This window comes from Lagenorhynchus albirostris, chromosome 13 (genome assembly GCF_949774975.1).
Source record: "Lagenorhynchus albirostris chromosome 13, mLagAlb1.1, whole genome shotgun sequence".
Classification (NCBI taxonomy): Eukaryota; Metazoa; Chordata; class Mammalia; order Artiodactyla; family Delphinidae; genus Lagenorhynchus; species Lagenorhynchus albirostris.
This window is the reverse complement of record NC_083107.1, coordinates 74,346,496-74,372,345: the sequence shown is the minus strand read 5'-3', so window position 1 is coordinate 74,372,345 and position 25,850 is coordinate 74,346,496. Positions and strand designations below refer to the sequence as shown.

Here is a 25,850-nt window from a genome sequence, read left to right as displayed (position 1 = left end):
TCCTGGCCTGCTTGCTTCTCCTCGCAACCCAAATTCTGCAAGAAAATCTTCCTCCCAGAAGCGCTCTCAGAGTCCCATAGTAGCCAGGACATGTGCCTCCTCAGATCCCCTACGACCCCTTGGAATGCCACAGGGACGTAAGCCCATATGCACTGCTGTGGCCGCCCTGTCCGCACTCTCATCAGCCCCTTCCTTGGGATTCCCCCAGACCTTCATAGATCTGACACCTAAAGGGTTAATGTCTGGCTGAGCAGAGGGCCTGCCGCCTCCCATCTGGAGGCACTAAGTCTAGGCCTCCTGATTCGTGTTCCTAATGGGGGTATTAAATATTTTTAATATCATCCCTGTTGAGTCACTAACTGCCTTCAGTGTTGCTTCCTTCTCCCATGAGAGAAAAGAAGTTCCTGGAAGGCAGGGCCAGTGTCCCCGCCCCTCATTTCTGTCACTTTTCCCACGTACACACAGGGCTTCCTTCTGGGAGAAAGGCTTGCTGTTGCCACTGGGGTGGCAGCTGGAGGAGAGAGGGTAGGAAGAGGCCGGCAGCTGTGTGTGTGGGCGGGGGGAAGGTGAAACTTGGGCACGGGGGCTGCCCCTTTGTTGCATTAGGCACCTACATTGGCACAAGCATTCTCTGGGCAAGATGACATCTATCAAAACTTAAAATGCACTTATCCATTAACTCAGGAATTCTGCTTCAGTGAATTCACTCTTCATAAGTATTTTCACCAGTGCCCAAAGAGGCATGTCTAAATGTTCACTGATAAAGGAACAGTGAAATAAATGTGGGTATTCCCACACCATGGAATACTATACAACACTTTTTTAAATTAAGAAAATAGTATGGAACATTTTTCAAAACCTATTTTTAGGTTAAAAAAGCGATGTAAAGAATGATCTATATGTAGTATAGCCAACATTTTCTTAAAACAAAAACGTGTGTAAACATAGACTGCATATGTATATAGTAAAAAAGGTCTAGGGAAGGAAAATGGGATGGGGAAAGTGAAGTATTATTAAATTATTTCTCAGTATTATTAAATGTTTATAATTAGAATATATATATTACTTATCTAATTTTTTAAATTAGAAGTTATTTACTCAATCAGTGAAGATGCTTTCAACCTCAATTAATAGCTTCCACTCAAGTCGCTTGAATAATAGGACATTTATTGCATGTGTCTATACCTCAACAGCCAAAAACTCCACAACACTGGAACTTAAGCCCCTCCTACCCTTCAGCTCTGCCTTCTTCTCTGTGGCTCCACCTTCAAGATGGTGACAGAATGGCAGCATTACAACCACGCCCAGGACCAAGGCCACCTTCTCCTAGTGTCTTTCTTAGGAGTAAGGAAATAGTTCCTGAAGTTCACTCCCCACCACACACACACTTCTCTTCCCATCTCATTGACCTGAAGTGTGTCCCGTGCCTTCATGAAGGCAGCACTAGCAAGGGGAGCTTGAATACCAGTGTGGGTGTAGCTTAACCTTCTAGGGGCTTTGATTTGGGGGAGCCAATGCCACATCCACTAAATATTTCGAGTTCTTAAAGAGTATTAGACGCATGTAAGGGCATTCTTCCAGACGATGCGTTTTCAGAGTAACTTCTTGCCATTGTGAAGCATTTTAAAATACCGTTAATCGTTTGACTGTGAACCATTTCAAACATATAATAAAAAATAAGGTTCCCTTATATGTGGAATCTAAAAAAATGGTACAAATGAACTTATTTACAAAACAGAAATAGAGTCACAGATGCAGAAAACAAACTTATGGTTACCAAAGGGGGAGAGGGGTGAGGAGGGATAAACTGGGAGATTGCGATTGACATATACACACTACTATATATGGAATAGATAACTAATAAGGACCTACTGTATAACACAGGGAACTCTACTCAATACTCTGTAATGACCTATATGGGAAAAGTATCTAAAAAAGAGTGAATACGTGTATATGTACAACTGATTCACTTTGCTGTACAGCAGAAACTAACACAACATTGTAAATCAACTATACTGCAATAAAAATTTTAAAAAAAGAAAAATAATAATGTTCCTCAGAAAATTAAAAATAGAATTACCACTTCCAGATATATACCCAAAAGAATTAAAAGCAGGGACTAGAACAGATATTTGTACACCCACGTTCATGGCAGCATTATTCCCAATAGCCAAAAGGTGGAAGCAACCCAAGTGCCCACTGACAGATGTATGGATAAATAAAAGGTGGTATATAAGTACAATGGAATATTATTCAGCCCTAAAAGGGAAGGAAAATCTGGTACATGCCATAACACTGATGAACCTGGAAGATTTTCTGCTCAGTTAAATAAACCAGTCACAAAAGGACAAATACTGTATGATGCCACTTACGTGAGGTTCCTAGGGTAGCCAGACTCATAGAGACAGAGGAGAGAGCAGTGGTTGCCAGGGGTTGGAGAGAGGGGAGAATGAGGCATTATTGTTGTTGTATTTTGTTTATTTTTCTTGGCCGTACCGTGCGGCATGTAGGATGTTAGTTCCCTGAACAGGGATCAAACCCATGCCCCCTGCGGTGGAAGCACGGAGTCTTAACCACTGGACCGCCAGGGAAGTTCCCATTTTAACCATTTTAAGTGTACAGTTCAGTGGCATTAAGCACATTCACATTGTTGTGCAAACATCACCATCTATCTACAGTATAGATCTTCTTTCATCTTCCCCAAATGAAACTCCATATCTATTAAACAATAATGCCTTGGACTTCCCTGGCGGTCCAGTGGTTAAGACTCTGAGCTTCCCTGGGACGAAGTTAGAGAGCGGCATGGACATACGTACACTACCAAATGTAAAATAGACAGCTAGTGGGAAGCAGCCGCATAGCACAGGGAGATCAGCTCGGTGCTTTGCGACCACCTAGAGGGGTGGGATAGGGAGGGTGGGAGGGAGATGCAAGAGGGAGGGGGTATGGGGATATATGTGTATGTATAACTGATTCACTTTGTTATAAAGTGAATATAGTTTCTATAGTTAGTTTCTAACACACCATTGTAAAGCAATTATACTAACACACCATTGTAAAGCAATTATACTCCATGGACATGCAGGCAGACACACTTATTCAGGACCTCGGCCCAATAGGAGCCAGGCAGTGAGGCCAGGCGAGTTCAGAGGAGGCCCGTGAGATGGTGGGAGCTTCTAATGACAAGTAGGCCTCGTCTCTGCAGAGCAGAAAGGGAAGGGCCCTCCAGGCAGAGGACACAGAGTGAGCAAAGTGGGAGGGGCTGGAAAGTGCCTTGTTTTACTGGAAACCAGATCACTGGGCTTATGCTGGGAAGGTGCAGTGGGCTGGGGTCGTGGAGGGCTGTGAACGCCAACGCTGGGTGGTGGTCCTGCACCCGCAGATGGTGGAGAGCCCTCTGATGAGAAAGCAATTTTCCCACATTTCTCCTGGACTGAGGGGGAGGGTCTGGGCCACCCTCCAGTCCTCTAGACGAGCCCTCTTTGGGGAGGAGACAGGCTAGGAGTGAGAGCTTCAACTTCCTGCCAAAGGGTCTCTTAATTTACCCATCTTGATCCATTCAATCGTTCAGTTATTCATTCATCAAACCCTTCCTTAGAAAATGGGCTTTATTGTTATTTTAAAGTTTGCTGGTCATAATAAATTCAAACAGTGTCAAAGCAAACAACAGAACTTGAAAAGTTCCTTTAGCCCACTCCTCGAGGTAACCACTGTTACAAGTTTGTTATGAATCCTTCCAGTTTTTTTCCTATGTATACACAGTTGCATGTGTGTGTTAATATTTAGGTTAACTATATATATTGGGCCTATTTCCAAGTCAACATATATAGAGCCATCCCATTTTTTAAAAATACAAGTAACCCAAGTATATATTCAGGCTATCAAAAATGCAAACAAATTCAAACGCTACGAGAAGGGTGGGGTTTATTTAGACCTTTTCCTCTGCATTTACACACATAAATGGTACTTACACAGACATCTGCAACTCGTCTTTTTGACTTAACATGTCTTAGACATGTCGGTATCTATAACCAGACTCAGTCTTGCGGCGATTCCCTGGTTTGGCTCTATGTTGGTCTTTCACCATCTCCCTTCTGATGGGTGATGTTGTTAAGACTTTGCTATCAAAAAATGCTGCCGAATATCTTCACATGGGCTTCTTCATGCAGGGAGTCAACCTTCCTAGGATGGCAGTGGATGGGCTGCATGGAAGGAGATTCTGAGAACTCTGCTGAATTGGTCCCCCTGCAGGCTGGGCTTCTGCGTCCCTTCCCAGGGCTGTTAAAATGGCATCGAACACCTGTCCTGACCCAGGTCCTGGCACAGCTCTTGGCAGGGATACAGTCTTAGGGTCCTATGATGGGGTGATTCAGGGGCCATGGGGGCCCAGAACTGAACAGGGAAGGCTTCCCAAGAGTAGAGTTTTGCCGGGCAGAGCAGCAAGTGGGAAGGTCTGTTCCAGGTGGACAAGGGCTTGCCTGCCAGGCCTGGAAGGGCCAGGGCCATCCGTGCCCTGGTGAGTATCGCTGTCCCCTTAGTGTTCAGGACCACGGAGGAGGGGAGGGGCAGAGGTGGAGCCAAGCTAAGGAGTGTGAAGGTCACTGAGGAAGGTCACAGAGGGGCAGAGACGCTTCATCCCCCTTTCTCCCCCACCCACGCCTTTCACGCCCAAGCACATGGTCAAGCCCGACCCAGGAGAGTGGGAAGGGAAAGAGGCAGGAAACTCCCGTCTGCTAAGAGCCCACAGTGAAGCAGGCCCTGTGTGAAGAGGGGTTTTCTTTTGTCCCCCCTCCCTCCTTCCTTCTTTCCTGCCCTCCTTCTTTTCTTTTGTCTAATTAATAGACTTTTTAAGAGCAGTTTTAGGTTTACAGAAAAATTGAGGAGAGAGTACAGAGAGTTCCCATATACAAGCCCCCCATAGTTTCCCCATTACTAACACCCTGCATTACTGGGCGGGGGGGGGGTTACATCTGTTACAATTGATGAACCAATATTAATACATTATTATTAACTAAAGTTCACAGTTTACATTAGGATTCATTCTTGGTGGTGTACATTCTATGAGTTCTGACAAATATATACGGTCATGGACCCACCATTATCATATCACACAGGGTAGTTTCACTGCCCTAAAAATCCCCTCTGCCCCACCTATTCATCCCTCCCCACCACACAACCCCTAGTAAACCCTGAGCTTCTTACTGTCTCCATAGATTGAGCTTCTCTAGAATGTCATATTGTTGGAATCACACAGCACGTAGCCTTTTTTTTTTCCATAGCAGCATTATTTACAATAGCCAAGACATGGAAGCAACCTAAATGTCCATCGACAGATGAATGGACAAAGAAGATGTGGTATATCTATACAATGGAATATTACTCAAGCCACTGAAAAGCATGAAATAATGCCATTTGCAGCAACATGGATGGACCTAGAGATTATCATACTAAGTGAAGTCATGATAACACTCCTACGTGGAATCTTAAAAAATGATACAAGTGAACTTATTTACAAAACAGAAACAGACTCACAGACATAGAAAACAGACTTATGGTTACCAAAGGGGAACAGGGGATAGAGGGATAAATTAGGAATTTGGGATTAACAGACATACATTACTGTATATAAAATGGATAAACAACAAAGGTCTAATGTATAGCACAGGGAACTATATTTAATATCTTGTAATAATCTATAATGGAAAAGAATATGAAAAAGAATAACTGAGTCAGTCTTTGCTGTACACCTGAGACATTGTAAATCAACTGTACTTCAATTTTTAAAAAATTAAAAATAAAATAAAATAAAATTTTAAAAATTTGTGGTAGAACCACAAGGGATTTCTTTGTGAAATAAGGTGATCAGACACTTTATCTGATCTTCCCACTTATTCTATAATAAATGTCATAAATGAACAAAGGGATGGATGAATGAATGATGTCCGTCGTGATGGATTTGGCCAATGCTTGGAGAAATGTGCACATCGAGATTGTTCTTTGGTGGGTAACTCCAAGCCTAGCCCCTTTAGCCACTCACCCACACCCAGATGAAGGCAAATATTCTCTTCCTTGTTGGAAAAGACCAGAACCCACCCCCAAGCCCACCCTAGGACAACTTGTGCACTTACCAGCATCAAATATTCTCATCCTGGCTCCACACATGACCCTGGGTTTCCACATTTTCTACCAAAGGCAGGATTCTCCCCGCACCACCCTGCCCTGCTGCTCTGGCTTGAGAATCTTTGCAGAAGAGAACCAGAATTGCCCACAAACGGCTTTGTCTTTTCTTCCCAAATCCCAGAATTGTTAGAGATTTGCCCTGGGCTACACTTGTTCGTGAAAGATTAACGAATAAGAGAAATCTCCAAAATTAACACCAAGTCACCCCATTCCGCTTTTCTCATTAGACAGCACACTTTTTTTTAGAAAAGAAAGTGAATATAAAGATGAGGGTGGAAAAATTCCTTCTCTGTTTTCTGTCCCAACCCAACTGGGTCTCATCTGAAAACTCACGCGTCTCCTGGAGATACCATTGGCCTCCTTTGTAAGTGAATTGATGCTCATACACCTGCAGAGACCTGTGTCTTTGCATTTGCTAAGGGTCTCCTATAGGCCTGGCTCTGTTCTTGCAGTTTTACTGCCTTAATTTGTTTAACCCACAATCATCTTGCAAAAAAGGGACAGTTACCGTCTGTGTTTTACCAATGAGGGCACTGAGCTCACAGCACTTTGGGACTAACTTGCGCACAGTGCTGGGAGGGGCGAGGCCAGGGCTCATGACAGGTAACCGGGCCGAATGTCGCAAACAAGGGAATGCACGAGTGCACGCGTGAAGGCCTGGATGCACACACGGCAGCCGCCGGCTGAGTGCCCGCGCACACCAGGTGCTGAGAATCCACGAAAGGCGCCACGGGCCCTGCATCCCACCTCAAGTCCTGGATGTCACAGCTGCTGCTTCTCCTGGAGCCGCTGGGATGTTGTGAGGTCTGCTGAACTCTGCCTCCACAAAAACCCAGCGCTCACAGGGACATCCTGATGCCATCCAGGCGTCTGAACGCCCTGATCCCCTGGAGCAGCCAGTGCCCGTCGAGCACATCCACTCTCCAACGTTCCGGAAAGGGAAGCCAAATTCGGTTGTGAATGATGTGGGCTTTGTCGTGTGGACCTTCGTGGTTTTCTAGCTTACTTTCCACTCAATGAAGGAGCCGGGGCACCGGTGCGTTGCCCCTTGCTCACGGCCGTCTCCGCAGAACCATGGTAGATGTTTAGTGCAAAGCTTTTTTCCCCCTTTCTGCTTCGTCCGGTGTCACTGGCTCACACAGTGCCGCACGCAGAGGACGTAGCCTTTTCATATTGGCTTCTTTCACCAAGTAACATGCATTTCAGGTTCCTCCCTGTCTTTTCATAACTTGATGGCTCATTTCTCTTTATCTCAATAATATTCCATTGTCTGGATGCATTCATCTGTGTATCCATTCACCTACTGAAGGATATCTTTGTTGCTTCCAAGTTTTGGCAATTATGAGGTCAAGCTGCTATCAACATCTGTGTGCAGTTTTTTGCATGGACATAAATTTTCAGCTCATTTGGGTAAATACTTAGGAGCACCATTGCTGGGTCATGTGGTAAGACTTTATTTTCATAATAACAAATACAGTCACATAATAAAAAAATCATTAAAAAATCGAACAATACTATATATAACATGAAGGTTGCACCTTGGCCCCAGCCCTAATCCTGTGCTTACCTTATTTTACAAATGAGGAAAGCGTGTCCCTGGGATGTAAGTGACTTGTTCTGGAGTCCACACCAGTAAGCTGTGGAACAAACATTGCCCTGCAGACCGTTGGAAGAGAGTCAAGGGTGCTGGCCTGACTGCAGGTGTGAGGGTGATGGAGGTGGGGGGTTTTGCTTACCCCCTTCCCCTCCCCTTCAGAACCCAGTCATCACAAAGTGAGAAAACCAGGCTATGGGAAGAGGCCTCCGTGTGTGGCTGACAGCTGGCAGCTGGCGTCAACTGCCAGACATGTGAGAGAATTCACTGTCTTATGATTCTAGCCCCCAGCCTTCAGCCTGCCCCAGCTGACCAAATGCAGCAGACATGCTGCCCTGCTGATTCTGGTCCACACGGCTAATCTATGAGTGTTTTTTTTTTTTTTTTTTGGCTGCACCACTCAGCTTGTGGGAACTTAGTTCCCTGACCAGGGATTGAACCGGGCCCTGGCTGTGAAAGCGTGGAGTCCTAACCACTGGACCACCAGGGAATTCCCCAACTAATCTATGAATTAAAAAAAAGAAGAAGAAGAAGAAGAAGAAGGAGGATTGCTGTCGTTTTAAGCTGCTGGATTTGGGGGTGGTTTATTTCATAGCAAAAATAGAGCAAAATGTATTAGAATATGACAGAATATTGCAGGCTCATCTTGGACACTTCCTACCCTAGACCTGTAATTAGCCAATGAGAAATGGCACTTGAAGAACATAGTCTGAACTCTTTGGGTGAATTGAATTTATAGATTAATTTGAGGGAAAATAACAATTTGCAACATCAAATCTTCTTATCCAGGAATATGCTGTCGCTATTTTCATCCATTCCTCTTTACCATCTTTCAATGAAAATTATTTTCTTCACATTGAAAATTTCTTATTTGCTTTTTTCATGGTTACTTCAGAGCTTTAGGTACTATCATGAATTTTTTTAAAAATTTAGCTCTTTTTGGTGGATAGAAAAGCTATAGCTATTACTAGTTGTTGTATATTAATCTTGTATCTGGCCAACTGCTTGAACTCTTAATAGTTCTAAAACTTTTTCAGTTGATTCTCTTGGATTTTTTAGGTAAACCATTCTATCATTTTTTTCCTTTCTAAAACTTATACTTCTTACGCTTTTCTTTCTTTCTTTCTTTCTTTTTTATTTTAAATATTTATTTATTTGGCTGTGCCGGGTCTTAGTTGCAGCATGCAGGATCTTTAGTTGCGGCATGTGGAATCTAGTTCCCTGACCAGGGATCAAACCCAGGCCCCCTGCATTGGGTGCACAGAGTCTTAACTACTGGACCACCAGGGAAGTCCCTCTAATGCTTTTCTTAAAGCATTGTCTAGGGCCCCCTGCTTTATGTTGAATAACGGTGGAGATTGTGGACATCCTTATTTGCTTCTGTCTTTAATGGGATTACTTCTAATGTTTCAACATTAAGCTTGCTGTTTGCTTTATTTATTTATAATACAAACACCAAGCCATTTTATTTTATTTTTTAAATTAATTAATTAATTTTTGGCTGCATTGGGTCTTCACTGCTGCATGCGGGCTTTCTCTAGTTGCAGTGAGCAGGGGCTACTCTTCATTGCAGTGCACAGGCTTCTCATTGCGGTGGCGTCTCTTGTTGCGGAGCACAGGCGCTAGGCACACGGGCTTCAGTAGTTGTGGCACACGGGCTCAGTAGTTGTGGCGCACAGGCTTAGTTGCTCCAGGCATTTGGGATCTTCCTGGACCAGGGCTCGAACCTGTGTCCCCTGCATTGGCAGACGGATTCTTAACCACTGTGTCACCAGGGAAGCCCCGCTATTTGCTTTAAATTTTTGATAGATACTACTTTTTAGGTTAAGGAAGTTTCTCAACATTGTTAGCTTGTTATGAGTTTTTATCAGCAATGGGTATTGAGCTAGACACCTGAAACTAACACAACATTGTAAATCAACTATACTTCAATAAAAACTTTAAAAAAAGAAATGGGTATTGAAATTTATCAGTTGCTTTTCTTACTGTTTGATATGATTTGTTTTCCCTTATGTATTAATGTACTAAATTACATGAATACAATTTCTAATGTTCAACTATCCTGAATTCCTGTGATAAAATTCTGCGTGGTCATGAAATATGACTGCTGGATGTGACTGGTTTACATATTACCTAAGAGTTTTGTATCTATACACGTAAATGAAAATAGCCCACGGTTATTGTTTGTGTGCGTACTATCATTCTGTGTTGTTTTCCAGGTTATCACCGCTTTGTAGAATAAGCTGGGAAACTTTCATTATTCTCCATGGTCTGTAAAGTTTATATAAACTAGGAATTACATGCTCCTTGAAGATTTACAGTAGGCTCACCGCCCAGACAGTCTGGGCTTGTGCCTTTATTTTAAGGGTGTATCTTTGTTACCTCCCTTTTTCTTTCTTTCCTTCCTTCTTAAACATTTTTAAGTGTACAGCTCAGTAGTGTTAAGTATACTCACATTGTTGTGCAACAGATCTCTAGAACTTTTTCATCTTGCAAAACTAAAATTCTATATTCATTTAACAGCGATTCTCCATTTCCCCCTCACCCCCCCAGTTCCTGGCAACCACTATTCTGTTTCTATGAATTTAACTATTTAAAATTCCTCATTTAAGTGGAATCATACAGCATGTCTTTTTGTGACTAGCTATTTCACTTAGCATAATGTCCTCAAGGTTTATTCATGTTGTAGCTTGTGTCAAAATTTCCTTCTTTATTAAGGCTGAATAATATTCCATTGTAGGTATATACCACATTTTTTTATCCATTCATCCATCAATGGACACTTGGATCGTTTCTGCCTTTTGGCTATTGTGAATAATGCTGCTATAAACATGGGTGTGCAAATACCTCTTTGAGATCCTACTTTCTTTTGGATATATACCCAGAAGTGGGATTGCTGGATCATATGGTAATTCTATCTTTAATTTTTTGAGGAACCGCCATACTGTTTTCCATAGCAGCTGCACCATTTTACAGTCCCACCAGCAGTGCACAGGGCTCCAGTTTTTGTATATCCTCACTAACGCTTGCTATTTTCTGCTTGATAATAGCCATTCTAATGGGCAAGGGGTAATATCTCATTGTGGTTTTGATTTGCAGTTACCTAATGGTTAGTGATGTTGAGTATTTTTTCATATGCTTGTTGGCCATTTGTATATCATCTTTGGAGAAATGTTTCTTCATGTCCTTTACCCATTTTTTAATAGGGTTGTGTTTTTTCTTCTTGAGTTGTAGTTCTTTATATATATATATTTTTTTAAGATTTTTTTTGATGTGCACCATTTTTAAAGTCTTTATTGAATTTGTTACAACATTGCTTCTGTTTTATGCTTTGGCTTTTTTGGCCAAGAGGCAGGTGGGATCTTAGCTCCCCGACCAGGGATGGAACCCGCAGCCCCTGCATTGGAAGGCAAAGTCTTAACCACTGGACCGCCAGGGAAGTCCCATGTATCTTGGATATTAACCCCTTATCAGATACATGGCTTGCAAATATTTTCTCCCATCCTGTAGGTTGCTTTTTCACTCTGCTGATTGTTCCCTTTGATGCAGGCATTTTAAAGTTTGATACAGTCCCATTTAACTACTTTTGCTTTTGTTGCATGTACTTATGGCATTACATGCAAGGAATCATTGCCAAATCCAATGTCATGAAGCTTTTCCCATGTTTTCTTCTAGGAGTTTTATAGTTTTAGGTCTTTAATCCATGTTGAGTTAATTTTTGTACATGCTGTAAGGTAAGGTCCAACTTCATTATTTAGCATGAGGATATCATGTTTTCCCAGCACCATTTGTTGAAAAGACTGTTCTTTCCTCTACTGAACGTTCTTGGCACTCGTGTTGAATTTGACCATATATGTGAGGGTTTATTTCTGCACTCTCTCTTCTATTCTGTTGGTTTATATGTTTGTCTTTATGCTAGTCCCACACTGTTTCTGTTTGTTTTGTCTTGTTTTGATTTTTTAAGATATAATTGACATATTAGTTTCAGGTGTACAACATAATGATATGGTATTTGTATGTATTGCAAAATGATCACCACAATAATTCTAGTTAACATCCAAACACTGTTTTTTGATTGCTGTAGCTTTATAAAAAGTTTTGAAATCAGGACATGTGAGACCTTCCTTCAACTTTGTTCTTTTGACTACCTTAATTTCTTTTATGATTATTGGTCTGTTCAAGTTTTCTACTCTTCTTGAATCAATTCTTTTTTTTATTGAAGTATAGTTGATTTACAATATTGTGTTAGTTAGCAAAGTGATTCAGATATATATATATATGTATATATATACACACACATATACACATATACATACATATATATTTCAGATTCTTTCCCATTATAGGTTATTACAAGATACTGTTTCCTGTGCTATACAGTAAATCCTTATTGCTTATCTATTTTATGCATAGTACTTTGTATCTGTTAATCCCATATTCCTAATTTATCCCTCCCCTGCTCCCTTTCCCCTTTGGTAACCATAAGTTTGTTTCCTATGTCTGTTTTGTATCTCAATTCATTTGCATTATGTTTTAGATTCTACATATAAGTGGTATCATATAATATTTGTCTTTCTCTTGAATCAATTCTTGAACTTTATATTGCCCTAGAGAATTATCCATTTCATTTGATTTTTAATTTACAGGTAGACTTTTAATATAAATGGTCTCCTATAATTAAAAAAATAATTTTATATCTGATTACTGTTTGCATCTTCCATCTTTTTTCATAACTCAAATTTGCCAAAAGCATGTCTAATTCATTCTTGTTTTTAACTGACTCTGTTCTTTTATGTGGGGTTTATTATTAATTCCTTCCACTTATTTTTTGGTAATTATTTTATTTTACTAAATTATTAAATTATCTTCAGACTTTTTGGCTAAGCATTTTCTCTGAATAGGCTTTGGCTCGAGTCCCCCAGATTTTGCATAGCACTCTCACTGTAATTAATTTTGAAGTTAGCCCAAATAGTTTATTCCAGATTAGATTAGGTCTTTTACCTAGGAGTTATTAAAAATGAACAGTATTTCAAAGATTCCTAAGATATATTTCTAGTAATAGATATATTTCTAAGATATACTTTCAGCCTCCTTTTTAAATTCTATTCAGTGAATCCTACTGCATTCCATTCAATGAATGTGCCCTGTATGATTTCAGAACTGAGCTTCAAAGAAGTAGGGGCAGGGAGGGCTCCCAAACATCCCTCCTCTCCTCTGGGTGACCCACATGCTTTCCTCCTAACCTTTGGTGTAAGATGGTTCCACCAGATGTTGAGACCCCTTGACTTTTCAAGGCTCCTTCTCATGAAAGGCCTGGGTGAGACTGAGGCGAGAGATGGGAGTTGGCAGTTGTAATGGGAATTCTTTAGCTCTGTAACTCACAGAGCTAACTTCACCCTCCCTCCAGTTTCTCCCTACTTCTGATGCTTTGCCCATCATGTAGGTGGATCCTTTCCAGCACTGCACTTGTCACTCCCTGCTCAAGAATTTATGACGATTTCCTATTGTTAACCACAGCATTGCTTCAAGGACCTCATTCTTTGAGGTGCTCATCAAATACAACTGTAAGAAAACATGGTAGGTGATGCCACAGCCTCAACCCCAACCTCCCAGGCCCTCCTACTCATCCTAGTGTAAGTCTATTCACCTCTCCTTCCCCTTACCAGCCCAAGGCACTGCATCCAGTGCTGTGCTTTTCACCAGTATTTATCTTTGAAATCTTGATTTCCGTCTAGATTTAAAGCTACTGAGATAGAAACTAATTTTTTCTCAGGCTTACTCTCTTTCCAAACAATAAATGGGACATGTTTTCTCAGCATGATCTTACTTGATCATGGAATAGATCCATGGTGGTGTATTCTTCTCCACTGTTTACCATTCTTTCCATAAGCCCTGTCTGGCCGTGACCTAGGTTCTGGATACACAATAAAGACCTGGTCCTGAACTTGAAGGGAATCTCCTACTCAACTGCACGGGCACCAGCACTGCTCCTAAAATGTCTGCTGAGGTGGGAAAAATCACAATCTTCTCAAGCAGCCCTTGTCTTGCCTAGGAAGTCTGACGGCCATGTCCATGAGGAGTTATCGGGCAGACTCAGGCTGAATTCTGTGAGTGGTATCAGGAGTTGGGTGAGACCCTCTGGGTTTCTGATTTCTAAATACCTACTCTGAGGAGACTTAAGCTTGTCTTAACATTGTTGTGCAGGCAGATGCCAGAGGGGTTGATTTAGAAGGCCAACAGGCATTATCTGTCTCAATTAAATGCTTCCCTTGCTATAATAAGCCAAGTTGGCAGAAATTACTGAGGAGTGTTACTGTGGCTTCAAGTCACATCAGTCGGATGGACCCATACAGAACGCTTTTCCTCACTTGGCTATCACTAGAGCTCACCTCTCAAAGCAAGCAGATACCCATAAAATATCCAAGGCGACTCTTTAATCTTACACTCAGCAAAACATCAATATAGGGCTTCCCTGGTGGCGCAGTGGTTGAGAGTCTGCCTGCCAATGCAGGGGACACGGGTTTGAGCCCTAGTCCAGGAAGATCCCACATGCCGCGGAGCAACTAAGCCCGTGCACCACAACTACTGAGCCTGCGCTCTAGAGCCCGTGAGCCACAACTACTGAGCCTGCGCTCTAGAGCCTTCAAGCCACAGCTACTGAAGCCCGCGCACCTAGAGCCCGTGCTGCGCAACAAGAAAAGCCACCGCAGTGAGAGGCCTGCGCATGGCAATGAAGAGTAGCCCCCGCTCGCTGCAACTAGAGAAAGCCCGCATGCAGCAACGAAGACACAACACAGCCAAAAATTAATAAGTAAAATAAATAAAATAAAAAAAGAAATCAATATATTGGTAGACCACTCTTTTTACTGAAGCATAATCCCAGAACCAAGGGCTCCCAAACTACTCAGTGAAAATGATGCAAGGGATGGCTGTGAGGAATGGCAGAGACCAAAAACCTCAGTGGCTTCTGAGCCTGTAATATGCTTTCCTAGGTGTGTGTGTTTGTGAGAGATTTTCCCACCACATTGCCTTTGATTTCCTCGCGTTGCCTCCATCCTGGCAGCCATACACATCAGGGCAAAGCTACTGTTACCTATATTAGTACCAAGAAAAAAAGACTAACTGTACAAAGAAAAAGAATTAAAATGCTGTAAAGTTCCTTACTCATATCTTCAGTAGTTTTCCTACTTAGTGATTTACCTGCAGCTTGAATCGAGAGCTCATTTGCAGAAACATGAGCTCCAAGCCAAATGTTTTGAGGCTGTATGTAGGCAAATTAAAAACAAAAAACCCCTTTTCAAAAGTTAACTGTAACAGGAGGCACTGAGTACTCACTGCCCCTGCATGTCACACATATTTTCATTTAATCCTCACAATTTCTTCCCTTGCCTACACATGAGGAAATTAAAGCTTAAAAGATGAAAGTGCTTGCCTAACAATGTAAAACTAAAGGAACCTGGGCAGTCTAGTTCCAGAATCCAAACTGAACCATTACATGCTAATGCCCAGGAAAATTTGAATCTTAAGGTAGCCAATTTCTTTCTTAAACTATCAAATAGAGTACAGAGCTATTTCATTTAAGTTCCTGGTAAATATTTAGAAAAGAAAGTTGTATGACTGGAACATAAACAAGAAATTATCTACAGGATGTGGAGGTAATAAAGTTCAACAAATATTCAACTTAATTTTGAGCTTCCCACAGGATCCATCCTGTAGTTGTAAGGTTCTTAGCATCAAAAGTACTCTCAGATCTGAGGTTCTGTGGGAAGTCAGGATATTATTCCTACTGTGCAGATAGATAACTTAAAGGCCTAAAGGGTTACCACACAGACCACACGCCTCAGGGCCCAACCTAGGCCTGACCCACTCCTTTTCCCTCAGCAGTGCCTTCCAGAGGCCCACTGCAGCCTCTTCCAAGTGGGCACTATTCCTTCTCACCTCTGTCTAGAGATGAATTTACTAAATGTCTGTAGCATCCAAATTCCATCACATATGTTAATCCAGTCCTTTCAAGTTAGATGGGTAAGGCAGACACTGAATGCTGCTCCTCAGGGCTTCCTCTGCCTTCCTCCCCTACTTGCCCACCCCCTTCTGAGAAACCACTGTCATTAGGGCAAATATTATAGAACACTACCCAGGTCACTTGAGGAAACTACTTTTTTGAAGTTGATAAGCTAGGGTGGGAGGACATGACATTTATTTCCTTTTTAGGATCCTTAATTTCATCACTGCAAGTGGCACAAGTAAACAACTCCAGAGGGACTTTCAGTTTGTAATAGAAGGAAACCAGGATAAAATTAAAATGGAGGATAAACAATGTGTATGATGAAAACTCCTTTTCCCATTTAGTTTTATAAGATCACCATTTTGGATTCCACTGAATTATCTGTATAGATTTAAAAAAATTAGCTATAGAAGAGACAGGAAAATGGAAACAGTATTAGCAGCGGTTGAGAATTAGGTTCTAGGTATCTTTTTATACATATTCTCAATTCTTAAAACCATGGATTTAAAAATAGTTCCATCTCATAGTAAAGATGAAGGCTCTGAGGCTAACACACCCAAGTTCACAAGGTTTGTAAACAGTGAGGTTAACTTTAAATCTGTGCCTGAACCCAAACTGTACTTAGTCTCCTGAAGTGCATGTGGAAAGGAAACAAACACGTGTGGGTAAAGATATGTGATTTAATTTGATCCTCAAAAACCATCATTTTATCAGTATCATTTTATCAGTAAGGAAACAGGCTTAAAGTTTCATCATATGAGGTGTGTAATCACGCTATGTAATTAGATTATGAATATTAAAAGACAGAATTAATACCATCAGTGTAATCATCAGTGGCCCTAGACTAGCATCCATGTGATAAAGATATTTTTGTTTTCCTTCAATCAGAGTAAATCTGAATGGTCAATGGAACTGTAATTGAGGTACAGAGGGGTATTTTATCTAGAGAAAAACACAAGACCAGATTTATTTCATACAATGTTATTCACACATTTTTCATTTTCTAATTTATACATAATATACAAAGAAGTGAAGATAACATTATTTCATATGAACCAATAAGAGCCAGGACTTAAGACAAACTGGTCCAGAAACAATCCATATCAAGACACCCAAGAGCAAAGCCTAAGTGGTTCTGCCTAATTAAGTTTATTCTGAAATGTCATTTTCAGATTATACCAAAACTCCACGCCAATTTATTAAAAGGTGGAATTAGAGAGGTGGGCACCAAAAATATCAGACCGCAAAATTTCTAGAAAATACAATAAACCCTAAAATACTGGGAAGATTGGTTGTCAACACTGGGATACATGGGAACATCAGGAACCCAAGACAACTGTTCAGTTTCCCAATGTGCCATTCTCTAGGACTTTCTAAATTTGCAGAAATAATTTGCCTGTGTGAACAGAAGATAAGGATAAAGGAAAACCGGGAATTCAACTGTGCAAATCCAGGAAAGTCACCACCAATCTGCAACAAGGACAACTTTGATCCTGAAACCATGAGCTGATACTGGGAACAAAAGTTCAACACAGGTCCAAGACATTCTGAGGCTGGCAAAACAAAGTGGGGAAGAGTGGCAGAGAGCAGTTCTGTATGGAGGGAAAAAAGCTCTGTTACTGTGCCTGGGACATGCTGATGAACTAGTGTGACTATGAGAAGGGACCGTGACACTGACAAGTGGTTAAATTTTATGGCCTCAACACGAAATGTTGGGTTATTAGAAAACTAGAATAACTCAACATCAAACATGAAAAAGTATGCCTGGCACCCCAAACTTCATGCCGTTATTCTTAGGTTCATGATATGAACAGCTATGTGAAAAAACCTTTATATTCAATATTGTGCTCAGAAGATTGCTTTTCTTCTGCAGACTTCTAATAAAAAAATCCCTTACATGTTCAATTGAAAGAGACAGCATGGTTCATTAGTTTTTAGCTTTAAACATAAGTGGGTCAACATAAAAGTTTTATACAAAATACTGACTTCAACAAAATACAAAGCACTTTCTTTATCTTTCAGAAACTGAATATACAAAGCAAGTTTTTTTTCCAAAATATTTTCATAGGCAAAGGATTAAAAACGATTTTAATTATACACATATGGTCACAATTTTGCCTTAAAAAGATTGTTGGGAAATGTACATAAGGCCGCTTGTAAATGTACATCATGTTACTGTTATGTCTTATGTCCAGAGAAAAAATGTTATCATACAGATTTGCTATTACTTGGGAGTAGGCTATTCAAAAATACAGTACTCTTCTGTACAAAGAAAAAAGTCACATCACATTTAATAAGATGGAAAAAGCATTGGCCTCCATGGTAACCAAATATCTCAGTCCAATACTTTCTATTATGCACAATACCCTGACTTCTTGAAAGTGATCCAAATCCTAGCATGTCCATATTAACAGAGTCAACAACTATGTTATAAAACAAAATGTTTTTCACAATAATAAAAAGAAAGCTGGTTCATACTTCTGAAACCATATAAAGATAAAAAATTTTTAAAAAATCACTCTTGATTTGGAGAAATAAATTTACATTATACAACACTATATGCCAGGTCAGAGGGCAGGGACATAAATGTACACTAAAATGCAAATGTTTCCCAAAGAGATAAAACAAATTCCATTTACAGCATTAAGGTTTACAAATGTACACCTGTACAACCAAAGAAAACATCATTACTAAATTAGCAAGGCTTTTTATAATAAACATTGAAACAAGATTTGCTTTCAAAGTGTAAACTTACATCTATTACTACACACACACAATGCATATATTTATAGGAAGCAAAAAAAGCTATCTGAATATGTAATCATGCTTAAATGTTGAGCTATCAAATTCACTTTTCAGTGGCCCCTTTTCACCTCTATCTTGTTCCTACTTTCTGAATCTACTATGAAAAAGCAAAATAAATCTCAACACTTTTTCAACATGTCCTTGTAATTCTATAAGCAAAACAATATACAAATCTCCACTCTTTCTCATCACAAACCAAACTGAAAAGTTAAAATGGAACTTAACTTTTCGTTTAGCGTACTTAACTGGATGGAAGTGTCACCATGATTTTGTTTTTTCTACCTCTTACAACAATTACATATGTAAGTATATACAATACTTCTGTACATTGCCAGAGACATTTTGGGGCAGTATTTGTATTAAAACCACATCTACTGTAAATAATGTAAGTTCATTTCAAATCATTTAATTCTTGTCTTACTTGCCGAGTTTTTATTTGCATGATAGTTTGTGAATTACCAAAATACAACTTAACTTTCTTTTAAAAATATTAATAATATTTATGCAGTTGACTGTTAATCTGTTATAAAAGGCTTCACACAAAGGACAAAAAAAAAACCCATAAGGACTATATTTCTATATACATTTCTATAAACCTGTTGTGCTATGGGGTCCGTAGACCTACCAGACTGCAAGCCAGTTTATTAAAAGAATACTGTACTTTTTCCTTTAAAAACTATTTTTGTGACTTTACAAGGTAAAAATTTACAAAATATGTGACAGCATTTTTTGATACAGTTACATCATATACAGGCATTCTGTGCTTTGCCAGCAATCCAATCTGATAGGTCTCCACTCAGGGCTGAATATAATTTATAATTCACCACCCCCCACCCCCAAATATACACAAGAACCTTAAAAATTTACAAATGGATGAATAAAGTCAATAAATAGTTTCACTTTAAAAAAAATTTGAAGATTCATAGTTGAGTTGTGTTTTGATAATTCACAAAAGAAACGTTCCTCTCACATGGTTACATCATCTTCTCTTTTTCCTTTACAGCATTCCATTTGGTGGTCCTCCAATAGGCCCTAGATCTGGGCTATTTTTCAAATAATATTTTTCCAACTTGGCCAGTATATGCTTCCCGTATGTGTATTTGCGCAAAGTAGTAATGTGAGGTCGAATCTGAAAAATAAATGATCTGCTTAGGAAATCTAAGTTATTTTAGTTTCTGATTCCTTAAAAAAGTGCCCCCAAATTTGGGTGATTTGGAAGAATAATTGAAATTTTAAAATTCAAATCCAAAGAAAGTTGTTTGCAAAAGCAGTTCTGTTCCACTCAATCTCTCCCAACTTCTACTCTCAAAATTGTTCAGTGAATAAACAAACCACTATTCCTATAAACTACTACACATGCAAACAGGAGAGGGGCTCCAAACATAGCAGAGAAGTATCACTAATGAGCTATTATATTCTAAGGTTTACGAGGGCAAAATTCTATAACTCTAAGCAACTGGACAAAAATTCAATACAAAATGGAGCAAAAGACATGAACAAGCAATCAGACGTGTGATAGCTAATACATTTAACACGTTCAGTATCTCCTTAATTGTTTTAAAAATGCAAATGAGAAGAATCATATCATTATCTTTCCATCCAGACTGGCAAAGATTTTATAAATAACAACTGGTATTGATGAGATAACAGTAAAACAGGCACTCTTCTCAAATACTAGATAGATCTGCAAACTTGTACAAGATTTCTGGAGAGCTACTTGGCAGAAATCTACTAAAATGTAACATGTTCACATACTCTGTGCCAGCAATTCCACATCTAGGGATTTACCTTACAAAAACACTTAATTATGCAAAGTTGTTTATATAAACACTGCTAAGAAGTTATTAAATAATCAAAATGCCCTAAATATGATATTGATTAAATAATGTAGTTGTTAAAAATAAGACTGAAAAAAAGTTATAGTTATATATTCTTAAGCAGAAATACTAAATTTTTAAAAACACAGAAAATCAAGAGGGCAAAAATACTACCAGTGTTCTTTTTAACAGTAAGTTTTCCTGTGGAAATTAATGATTTCTTAAAGAATCATTTGATTCTAGCAGGACAGAGAGAGAAAACAGCTTAATTGATTAAAAAAAAAATCAAACCGATATAAATTTTCTCTTTAAGAAAATTTACTAGGTTAGTGAGAAAATCTAATCAGATTTTAAAATCAATGTTCAGCCAATGTATTATGGCAAATCAAATATACCTAAATAAGACGGTGAAGGGAAAAACAATGCTAACTAACGGTAGGTAAATAGATGAGAAATGAATGTGATTTTACTGAGTTGACTACCTTAAGAATTTAATAAAGGGGTATTCCATACCTACATCTGCCAACGGTTTCCCACTGATTTTAAATGTTTTTCTGGACTTGAGGATATGGGGAGGGGGAAGGGTGAGCTGTGACAAAGCGAGAGAGAGGCATGGACATATATACACTACCAAATGTAAAATAGATAGCTAGTGAGAAGCAGCCGCATAGCACAGGGAGATCAGCTCGGTGCTTTGTGACCACCTAGAGGGGTGGGATAGGGAGGGTGGGAGGGAGGGAGACGCAAGAGGGAAGAGATATGGGATCATATGTATATGTATAACTGATTCAGTTTGTTATAAAGCAGAAACTAACACACCATTGTAAAGCAATTATACCCCAATAAAGATGTAAAAAAAAAAAAATTTTTTTTCTGCAGTTGTAACAATTCTGAGGAAATTAAAGCCTAGGGAAGTTAAATGAGTAGCCTGAAGTCACACAAATTGAATCATCTATTTTAAGTGCTACAAACTGTATTACCTTGTGCATGATTATCTTTCTCTGAGCAGGTTCAGCCATATCAATCATCTTCTGAACTACATAGTTGGCATACTGGTCCTTCATCATGGTGTATAAGGCACTGTGAGGACCATCATTCTGGCAGCAAACTTCATCAATCAGTAATGCTCTCTCAGCACGGGAGGCATGAGTAACACACTTTTCTACTACATTGCTAAAAATTTAAAGGACATACACAAAAAGTTATTTTGTTATATTTAATAGAAAAATTTCCTTGGTTTTTGAAAGTACCTGCTCAACACACTGGAAGACAGAAGAGTCAAAATAGGATTCTCTTGTAATTCTCTTACAGTTACTTTCAAAACAGAAATTAATATCATAGAAGAACCCATATTGGATATCTGTAAGTTTAATTACAGGCCTCAAAATTATAATTAAATAATAAATAAAACTGTAATTCAAGGGGGGGGAGTAGATCATTAATAAGGTCTAAGGCTTTCATGAACATGCACTAAATAAATTAGATTTGCATTTATTTACACATCTTGGGGAGAAATACTTTTCCAAATATAGATTTCAAAAATGGAATATATGAGGGCAAACCAATTTGTCATGTAAATTCTATAAGAACAAAAGCAACATTCTATTATGTACCTTTTGCCTCTACTAAAAAAGACTATATTCCAACGCTATATTCTATATGCATTTCTGTGCTTACTAATAAAAGCCAGAGAGTTGAAAGACTTGACCCCTGGAATTAGAAAATAACGCAATACCTGGCAAATTTGTGTTGACTCAGGGCTAAGACCTTTCCTCTGATTTCAGAAACAATTTTGCTCTTGTCTTCAGGTCGACCATGTTCCAGTACATGCTGAATAACATAATTGCCATACTGATCCTAAGTGCAGATATTAAAAAATTACTTTCCTTAAGAATAATGGTAATTCTTTAAAAAGATATTCATCAATTTTCTAAAAATCCAACAGTACAATCAGGAGAATACCACAGGTTTTGTCTCACTGAGTCTTTCTATAATGTGTTAACAATAAATTATATTTCCTTTTTAAAAAATCAGAATATTTTCAAAAATATATAAACATTTCAAAATATTAGGGAGTTTATACCTGTACCAACTGCTCTGTATGTTGGTGAAGTTCTTCTAAGATAGGTAAGGTCTGTTCTGCAGTGCAGTGCTCTAGGATGCGCTGGATTACTCTGCAGCCATAAGGATGAGTTGAAAGTACAAACACCTTAAAACAATTAGAAGAAATAAATTTCCATTTTGTGACATTTTTGGAAGGACAGGTTTTTGATAACATGCTGAATTAATTTAAAATAGAATGGGGAATTCACATTTATTGATAATATGCCAACTGTCATGTGACAAAGGCTGGGAAGCAGGGTACTGAATTTAGGAGCTAATGGACATCCTTTTTGTTTGTTTTTATACTGATTTTTAAAAAACTTTTTGTTTTATATTGGAGTATAGCCGATTAACAATGCTGTAATACTTTCAGGTACACAGCAAAGCGATTCAGCCATACATATACATGTATCCATTCTCCCCCAAACTCCCCTCCTATCCACGCTGCCACATAACATTAAGCAGAGTTCCCTGCGTTATACAGTAGGTCCTCGTTGGTTATCCATTTGATATACAGCAGTGTGTACATGTCAATCCCATGCTCCCTAACTATCCCTTCCCCCACTGCCGGTAACCATAAGTTCACTAACGGATATTTTGATCAAAAGGAACCTAATCAGAAGATGGAAGGCACGTAATAATGACAAGGAATGGATTGTGCAGTAGGGGTAGTGCATGTTGTAATTAGAAGCTATTAATTATTATGTTATTAATTACTAACTGATATTTATTTTGCCTTTTATTATACAGTCCTAAGTCTTCTTCCCTCCTCTCCCTCTCCCAGAAAATTTGGAAAACACGGTTGGGTTTACAATTCTAACAGTAGTTGTCTTTCTTTACTTCTTAGAGTAATATAAATTAAACTCATATTTCTACATTTTTCAGCTGCAAAAAATGAAGCTATCTATTGACTCACTCTATAAAAGAGGCAGAAATTAATGCACATTCAGTATTTATCTCCTATTTTTGTATGAAAGTACTGGGTATTATCTTTTGATTTATAAAAAACATGTCAATTAACACTCAAATTCTAACTAATTAGAAGCCCAAAATCAATCTTACTTGTCCTTTGAAAGCATCAATGATGAACTGTAGTGACTGTGGTTGAACACATTCAATACATTTTTGTACAACATGGTTTCCATTTTGATCTTTCACACATTTCAGTACATGACCATCTAGCTCCTTTACCATTTCACTCTGCAAGAGAAGACATTTAAATTACCTCACCAAACAGCATAGAAGAATTTTACATAAAAGTACTGAGATAGGAACAAAAGTATACTCAAAAATTTGTTTGCAATTTTTTATACGTCAAAGTTTAAAATTCCCACCCCATCCCCCAAAGTGTAATAAGCAGAAGCCACTGAAGGTGAGAATTACTAAAACATTTTACAGGATTATAATGTAAATGATACCTGCTGAAATATAACTTAGTGGTACTCAATTTGCTATATACTACTATCTTCACTGTGTACACCTTCCACTTATCTTTCTCAGCTGACAACTAAGATAATGATTTTAGAATTCTACGTTTTTTTATCCACTTAGCATACCCCTTCCCCCAAATAATAATTATTATTATCATTTTTTGGCTGTGCCGCACAGCATGAGGGATCTTAGTTCCCCGACCAGGGATTGAACCTGTGCCCCCTGCAGTGGAAGCGAGGAGTCCTAACTACTGGACTGCCAGGGAATTCCCCCAAGTAATTATTTTTGATGGCTCCTTGAGTTTATCAAGTGACCGGAAAAGGGTAAGGAGCTGAGTGAGCACTGATGGGCTATGTGATTTTCATGTAATATCTCAATTATGAGAAGAAATTATTGTTGAGCACTTTTACTCTTCTTTTTAATAATCTTATAACAAAGAACTTGATTCAGGGAATTCCTTGGCAGTCGAGGCGTTAGGACTCTGAGCTTCCATTGCTGGGGCCTGTGTTTGATCCCTGGTCGGGGAAATAAGATCCCAGCTTGGTGTGGCCAAAAAACAAAATAAGAACCTGACTCAATATAACTTTCCTTTATCATCTGATACCTTCTTCAGGGACAGATTCTCAGGAGATTTTAGATTTTTGCTCATTTAATGGGCAAAAATGACACCTTTCAATTTTATATTTGATTACTAATAAGGTTAAACTTATTTACAGTAAGGTTTATTTACTAAGTGCATTTTCTTTTAACTAACAATCTTAATATTTTTCTCATAAGTTTGTAAGACTTCATTCAATAAACATCTTAATCCTTAGGGGAAAATATAGGTAGCCACACAATAACCTGCGTGCCTTTTTAGTGCCACAGGAAATAGTATTGTGAAGAAATGGAGTACACCTAGTGTAAACATATTCACATTTTTTTTTTTTGGCTGCGCCGTGCAGCATGCAGGGTTTTAGTTCCCTGACCAGGGATCGAACCCATGTCCTCCGCAGTGGAAGTGCAGAGCCCTAACCACTGGACCACTAGGGAATTCCCGGTATTCATATTTAAAATTTCTCTCACCCAGGGACTTTCCCTGGTGGCGCAGAGGTTAAGAATCCACCTGCCAATGCAGGGGACACGGGTTTGATCCCTGGTCCGGGAAGATCCCACATGCCATGGAGCAACTAAGCCTGTGCGCCACAACTATGGAGCCTGCGCTCTAGAGCCCACCAGACACAAATACGGAGCCCGCATGCCACGACTACTGAAGTCCACACGCTCCAGGGCCTGCATGCTGCAACTACCGAAGCCCGCACGCCTAAAGCCCGTGCTCGGCAACAAAGGAAGCCACTGCAATGAGAAGCCGCGCACCACAACAAAGAGTAGCACCTGCTTGCTGCAACTAGAGAAAGCCCACGCGCAGGAACGAAGACCCAACACAGCCAAAAAAAATCCCCAAAACTCTCTCACCCAAAAAACTCTCAACTGTATTCTGACATAACTAGAGGAATCCTTGAAGTCAAGATATCTCACAAATGTTAGTTATAAACTAAAAATATGGACTAAATTACAAAATCAAATGTACTTAAGAATCCAAACAGGAGGGAATTCCCTGGTGGTCCAGAGGTTAGGACCCTGCACTCTCACTGCCGAGGGCCTGGGTTCGATCCCTTGTCAAGGAACTAAAATCCCATAAGCCATGCAGAGCCGGGTGGGGGAAGAATCCAAAGAGGAAATGTAATACCATTAATCATCTGAAGCTTACTCCCAATGCTTTATATTTTCAAATATTAAAGACACGTAAAATATCGGGTTTTTTTTAGAAGAAAGAATTGGAAAATTTTACTCAAGCCAAACTTGAGGATTATAACCTGGGAAGGGCATCTCAGAAAGCTCTGAGAAGTGTTCCCAAAATATCTTTAAAGTATCT

At 39.3% G+C, this 25,850-nt stretch overlaps 1 protein-coding gene across 4 annotated transcripts in view; it reads right to left on the bottom strand.

The window, feature by feature from the left end:
- Positions 1 to 16,744: 16,744 nt before the first annotated feature.
- PUM2 (pumilio RNA binding family member 2) overlaps positions 16,745 to 25,850 on the bottom strand; it is a 91,981-nt gene continuing 82,875 nt past the window's right edge. For all 4 annotated transcript variants that reach the window (XM_060168624.1, XM_060168626.1, XM_060168627.1 and 1 more), the window contains 5 exons: positions 23,567 to 23,704; positions 22,485 to 22,610; positions 22,137 to 22,258; positions 21,382 to 21,574; positions 16,745 to 19,713 (listed from right to left, as the gene is read on the bottom strand). In XM_060168624.1, coding sequence (XP_060024607.1) covers positions 19,582 to 19,713; positions 21,382 to 21,574; positions 22,137 to 22,258; positions 22,485 to 22,610; positions 23,567 to 23,704 — 711 coding nt within the window. In that variant the 3' untranslated portion in view covers positions 16,745 to 19,581. The remainder of the gene's footprint in view (positions 19,714 to 21,381; positions 21,575 to 22,136; positions 22,259 to 22,484; positions 22,611 to 23,566; positions 23,705 to 25,850) is intronic.